We start from the raw sequence: 6,614 nt of genomic DNA, 5'->3' as shown, positions 1-6,614 counted from the left end.
TTTCTTTAGTAAACTTTTAAATGATATTCTTATCTTTCTTGGGTCTCAGTCAAAGTGTGAAGTAAAAATTTTTTGAATATCGTTTATTTCATTACCTTTCGGCGCGACGCGCGAGAGTGAAAGATATTTTTATCCTTTTTCATTGTAAATTTTATAGTACAATAGAAAAGGATAAAAGTCAATCAATACATTATGATAATTCAGGTGAAATAAAAACAAATTGGTATACAAAAGAAGTTTGGCCAGGAAGATATCTAAACTCTAATTCATATGCACCCCAAAAATATAAAAAAGCGTAACTTTCAGATAGAGCTATACAATGATCACCCCGAAATTACAGACGAGAAAATTTTAAAAAAATTAAAAAAATATTACTTAATAATAACTACCGAAAAAAATTTCTGAACCAATAATGAAGTGAAGGATTAACAAGATTTACAACTCAACTAAATATAACAATATTCCAGAAATTAATAAAAAATACTAAAACCACACAACATTATAATTGCGGAAAAAACAAAAAACAACTTATCAACTGAATGTTTCCCAAAACTAAAACCAAAAACTGACAAAATGGATGTACCAAATTCTGTACATAGAGTGAATTGTATAGAATGTGATAATACATATATAGGACAAACTAAACAATATTTAAAAAGAGAATGTACGAACATAAATACAGTCTGAGAAATACTAGGGAAAATAAAACAGCATTAACACAACACGCACACCAAATGTTGCATAATTTTGATTTTAACAACGCAGATATATTAGTTAGGGACACAAATTATCATAAAAGAAGAATCCTAGAAATGATACAAATAAAAAAACATGCAAAAGCAGTAAATTTCAGATCAGATACCGACAACCTTAGCAGCATTTACCAAACTCTAATAGAGCCATAAGTATGGAACACCCAGTACACTAGTGAAAAATTAAAACTATTTCTGCTTATCTCAATACATGCATACCACTCTCGCAAATGTAGAAAATAATTCAGACAAATTTAAGGTTTCAAGAAGGCAAAGACCTAAAAGGACGGTATGCTTACCAATCATGAGTTTGTGTAAATTTTAAATCTAATGATGAATAAACGTGAAAATTAAAAAAATTTTAATTCACACATAAATCATAGTAAACCTTTAAAGAAAGTGACTATTTGGCACGCGAATTAAAAACGATGTTGTTAATTAAATCGAATGCCTAAACCCTGCAAATGTTTAACGACGTTTAGAAACATCGACGGCGCAAAGTAACTTGTCCCAAGCTCGGTGTTTTGTTGAAGTCGACTTGGTTTCCATGACAACCCGCTTGTTTCCGTACGGAAGTGTGTGCTGTATTGGGCATAAGTGTGCGACACGTGGCGCGAATTAGGGCTCAGGCTCTTTGCCCCACGGTTCACCGTTTAATAGAACTTTGCCAAATAAATTTCTTTAGTAAACTTTTAAATGATATTCTTATCTTTCTTGGGTCTCAGTCAAAGTGTGAAGTAAAAATTTTTTGAATATCGTTTATTTCATTACGTTTCGGCGCGACGCGCGAGAGTGAGAGATATTTTTATCCTTTTTCATTGTAAATTTTATAGTACAATAGAAAAGGATAAAAATCAATCAATACATTATGATAATTCAGGTGAAATAAAAACAAATTGGTATACAAAAGAAGTTTGGTCAGGAAGATATCTAAACTCTAACTCATATGTACCCCAAAAATATAAAAAAAGCGTAATAACTCAACTTACAGATAGAGCTATAAAATTATCACCCCGAAATTACAGACAAGAAAAATTTTCAAAATTCAAAATTCAAAAAAATTTTACTTCACACATAAAACATAGTAAACCTTTAAAGAAAGTGACTATTTGGCACGCGAAATAAAAACGATGTTGTTAAGTAAATCGAATGCCTAAACCCTGCAAATGTTTAACGACGTTTAGAAACATCGACGGCGCAAAGTAACTTGTCCCAAGCTCGGTGTTTTGTTGAAGTCGACTTGGTTTCCATGGCAACCCGCTTGTTTCCGTACGGAAGTGTGTGCTGTATTGGGCATAAGTGTGCGACACGTGGCGCGAATTAAGGATAAGACTCTTTGCCCCACGGTTCCCGCTTTACAAGAACTTTGCCGAATAAAACTGTTTAGTAAACTTTTAAAGAAATTGGCCCTAAATAGTTTAATAACGTTATTGTTTGCTCTGCAACTCTCCAACTATGGCCAAGTCTTTGGCTCCTCCTAGCTTAAGAAAACACCTACATAGAATTAAATAAAAGTATCCAAATTGCGCCGATTTAGCATAGCCCCGGCCTGCTGGGAGCGATAAACAAAAACATTGAACAATTGCAAAGTGGGCAACTCTAGTCCCGCCTTGTCGGCCCGCCTTTTCCGCTCTCGGTTACGCGTCGTTTTCTTCACAATTTCCTCTCGATTTAAGGCTAAAAACCGTATAAACCGTTCGAAAGGCAAGATCCCTCCTACCACTCGTTCGCCGCGCTTTTATGAATCAACACCGAGCCGATAACCATCCCTCAAACCATGACGCGCACGGTTTTTGCCCGTTCTCTTGCTCTCTCCACCATGCCATTAGCGGCATCCTATTGTCTTTGTTTAACGAACAGAATGGGAAGGTTAACAACAATTTTACCATGGAATGACTGTACGATTGCACTGACCGATCCGATCGCTAGTTGTTCCTCAAACGTGGAACGGAAGGTTTGGCGCGTAGTGATTGACGATTGGAGCGCGACGGGAAAAAGCGCACAACTTTTACCGGGTGGTTTGGTTCCAACTGAAGATGAACTTGATTTGCCCAGTGAAAAAGACAAGGTTTCTTTAGTTAATAGATTACTTCAGTGCTCACGTGATATCGCGTAAAATCCCGCCGAATGGTGAGTAACTCGACTTAAGCGATTGGTGCGCCCGAGTGATTCATCTTTCCGTCCATGGCAAACTTTTCGTACTCTGGGTTTTTTGGAATTTCTGCACAGTTTGCGACAAACGGGTTTTGTTCTAACGTTAACTCACAATTCAATGAACTGTTTAAAATTTTGTTGTTTTTAGCCGTTTTTTTATGCAAGCAAAAATCAAACACTTTGGCTCTCAGATCGGCCAATAGACTGCCGCGTTTAAGATTAAAAGAAATCTTCTACATCTTCAACTAACTTGAATCGGGCAAAACGAATGATTACTTTACTACCTGAATAGTCGAGGCCGTTTGATGATTTGGCGCAATTGTTGCTTTCAGCCAATATTTGACGCAAAATATATGATTTGTATACGATTAGGTTAAAGATGTTCAATTAAGCGCACCGAGAAACCGCCGCTCTTAGGCCTGGGTAACACTGTGTCGAGTTGCGCTATTGAGCTGCCGCCGCTCTCTGAGCTAACGAGTTATAACTCATTTGTTAAAGCTTGACCCGAGACTGGAATTTTCACATCTAAAAAAAGTCATGGACACTTTCCTGCCTTTAAATTGGAGATTATTGCTCAATAAGTTTAGAAAAGTTTTTTGCAGAGCAGTGAAGCAATTTGAGCTAAGAAAATCTAAATGGAAAATTGAACCAACCACTGTAAGCAATCCACTAAGTCGCCTTAAAACTCTCCTGTACCTAATCTACAGTTTAACGTCCGCTAGTTTCCTCTAGTTTAGAGCAGGTTTTCACGTGTTTGCGTTAGTCTATAGAACCTGATAGCCTCAAAGTTTGATAATTATAAGCATCTGCACAGTAACAACATTCCAAATTAAAATCAAATGAAGTAACAACATTGCAAACCGAAAATCCTTCTCAATCACTTATCACCCTCGCGTTGCAGGTGATGAAAACATGGAGAAAAGGTGGCTGAAAAGGTAGAGCTCCCCAAGAAACCCGCTCACCAGCTGACCTAAGCGCGTTGCAGGAGTTTCGGGGAAAAGCCTCCAAAATACCCAGCCACCACCCTCCGATGCATCTCCCCGTCCAGAGCTGCAACATATCCGAAGAGGCGTGGCCGCGCACCACCATGTGCGACCCAGCCAGTTTCCCCCCACCCTACCCCAACTACGAGGACTGCATCAACGACATGCTCTACAAGATCCAGGGGGAGCATCCTGGGGAGCAATTCGCCCCCACCGGCAGCCCCTACATTCTCTGCTCCAAGTTGCCGGAGCATTGGAGGTCGAACAAGACGCTGCCGATGGGGTTCAGAGTGATCGCCGCCACCGAGGTTCTGGATGGTACCAAAGTGGTGGTGCAAGCGGGAAATGACGAAAATTGCACGGCCGAAATGCGCAACTACAGCGCAGTCATGAAGAATGGCGAAGCCAAGTTTAACGACTTGCGATTTGTTGGAAGAAGTGGACGAGGTAAGGGACTTACCAGCTTAAAGCAAAAAATTCCCAATTGTTTCTGCTCAGCCGAGTTCGGCAGGTTTAACCAAATCAGTGGTGCAAAGTAACTTGTCCCAACCCCTGCGTTGTGATCAACCCGACGTGGTTACCGTGGCAACGCGTTTGTTACCGCGCGGAACTGTATGCTGAATTGCGCGCAACTGTGCGCTACGTGGCGTGGGAGCTGGTTGAGACTCTTTGCACCACCGATCACTTTTTCAATGTACGCAAGCTGAAGCTCAGAAGAACTGACGACCTCCGCACGAAATGAAGACATTAATTGGCCATTTAACTCATCCGAAGCCCTTCGGGGCTCCAATTTTAGCGCTCAGATCCATCTGCCGAACTGGACATATGCGCACCCAATTACAACATTATTTTCCATTTTTGCGGTGGCAAGTTTGGGCTTGTCGACTTATTCTCAAGTTTTGCGGTATTTGGGCGCGTGCCATGTGGCGTGCCAAGAATCGAAACCCCCATAAGAACGAGTTGCAATAATTTCGAGTAATCGGCCCGAAATGAAGAAAAAACGTCCACTTTGGTGAGCTGCAAATGCCATTTCCTGCAAAGTAAACTTCCATGATTCTTCACTTAATGGACAAGTGGGACAAAACCCCCATTTGGTCGCATGAATACCAGCCAGCGCAAACAATGTTATCAAAGCGTGTTATTAATCATATTTAAATGATTGAGTAAAAGCGCCATTGTTACCGGATATTTATAGGGTTTTGCGGTAAACGCAAGGAACCAACCTTATGGAAATCGCGGTTTCTGACTGCGTTGCGTTTCTTTCAATCGTCCAACTAGCCGATATGCCAGAACAGCTCGCACTTTTATCGAACATGATGAAATGTACATATTTAGCTGCTGATGGGACTAAAGCCTGTGTCCCATGCATCCGTTTATACGATGGTACGATGATACGAAAGTGTTTCTATTGGTTGGAGATCTGTCAATTCGTCCGCCGCCGGACAAATTGACAGATCTCCAACCAATAGAAACACTTTCGTATCATCGTATCATCGTATAAACGGATGCATGGGACACAGGCTTAAGAGCACGGGCAAAGACATGGGCGATGACTAATTCAGCCAAGGAAAACCCTGAAGGCTAGAAAGGATATCAAGAATTTGCTCTAACAGTTGCCAGTCATGTGGGGTTTTACAATTATAATCGAATTAAACATTCAGGAAAAATTATCAAGAGCAAGACTGCGGGGTTTTCCTAGTCGTGGAAGGCCAAAACTAGGACAATAACAGATCAAATGTACCAATTTAAAGGGTTTTCGTATGGACGGCACTTGTCTGTCCAATTGCATACAAAGTACCAAACTTGGACACGCGTTGCATTTGAATGTGTTTCAAGACCGAATTGCGGCGATAAATTAAAAAGTAGTAAAAGTCGCTGTTAATTTTTCCGTTTTACGACCAATCAACGGATGTCTTTTCAGCGCGAAATTACGTGCCAGGATTGAGCATTATTTTTCAAGCATTTGTCACGGCGGAAAAATAGGCAATTTTTTTTTGTAGCTCGATATTGACACGACAAATTAGTGGCGAAGTGTTTAAAATCGAAAATCCGGCGCGGGTTTCGAACACAATGCCGATATGCAAGCAATTACTGAAATGCCCATTTTTGCAATAAAACCGACGCAATTTCAGTTAAAATCCATTATGATTATCAACACAGCCATAATGTTGATTCGCCGGATTTGCATATAAAGACCTCCGATATGATGGTCATTTTTCTCTGGTTGAGTGTTGAGCTGATTTAAGAAAAATCGCTTGCAATCCGGACTTTCCATTGACGTTTTTTCTTCGATTTGCATCCAAAGCAACCATTATTAATCAGGTGCACGAGAAAGTTCGGGATTTTCAATGCGAGGTGCATAAAAAACCCAAAGTCGCAGAACAAACAATTAAACACTATTTATTTAAACGGGTATAAATAGAATAATTGCACGTTGCAGTCGGCAAAGGGGGCAATTATCCTCAATGACTGCGATTAATGCGTTTTACACAAAAACTACGTTCATCAGGTGAGGTAAATGAGATTATTATTACACTAACATGAACAGGAGGAGGACGCGCGCTAAGAATCGCACAGAGCCGAAGAACAATTACAAAATTCGACTGGAAGCAATGAAGCAAACATAAACATTGCCCAAGTTGCAAATTACCGAAATAGTAAAACTAATGGGTTTTTCGGGTTTTTAGGCCGTCGTTCGGTAGAATTTCTTCCTGACGTTTCGCAA

The 6,614-nt window shown here is 40.1% G+C and overlaps 1 protein-coding gene across 3 annotated transcripts in view; it reads left to right on the top strand.

The window, feature by feature from the left end:
- The first annotated feature begins 2,230 nt into the window (after positions 1–2,230).
- The window catches only part of LOC109545231 (segmentation protein Runt), a 31,540-nt gene continuing 27,156 nt past the window's right edge, over positions 2,231–6,614 (top strand). For 2 of the 3 annotated variants that reach the window (XM_019915777.2, XM_048664289.1), the window contains exons 1-2: positions 2,232–2,882; positions 3,808–4,336. In XM_019915777.2, the coding sequence (XP_019771336.2) occupies positions 3,937–4,336 (400 nt within the window). In that variant the 5' untranslated portion in view covers positions 2,232–2,882; positions 3,808–3,936. Of the gene's footprint in view, positions 2,883–3,807; positions 4,337–6,614 lie in introns of all 3 variants that reach the window. The other variant, XM_048664288.1, reaches the window with a different exon arrangement.

This window comes from Dendroctonus ponderosae, unplaced genomic scaffold, assembly GCF_020466585.1.
Source record: "Dendroctonus ponderosae isolate FM_Combo_2020 unplaced genomic scaffold, Dpon_F_20191213v2 Dpon_F_20191213_2, whole genome shotgun sequence".
Classification (NCBI taxonomy): Eukaryota; Metazoa; Arthropoda; class Insecta; order Coleoptera; family Curculionidae; genus Dendroctonus; species Dendroctonus ponderosae.
Note: the sequence above shows the minus strand (reverse complement) of the source record. Positions and strands in the feature narration are given on the sequence as shown.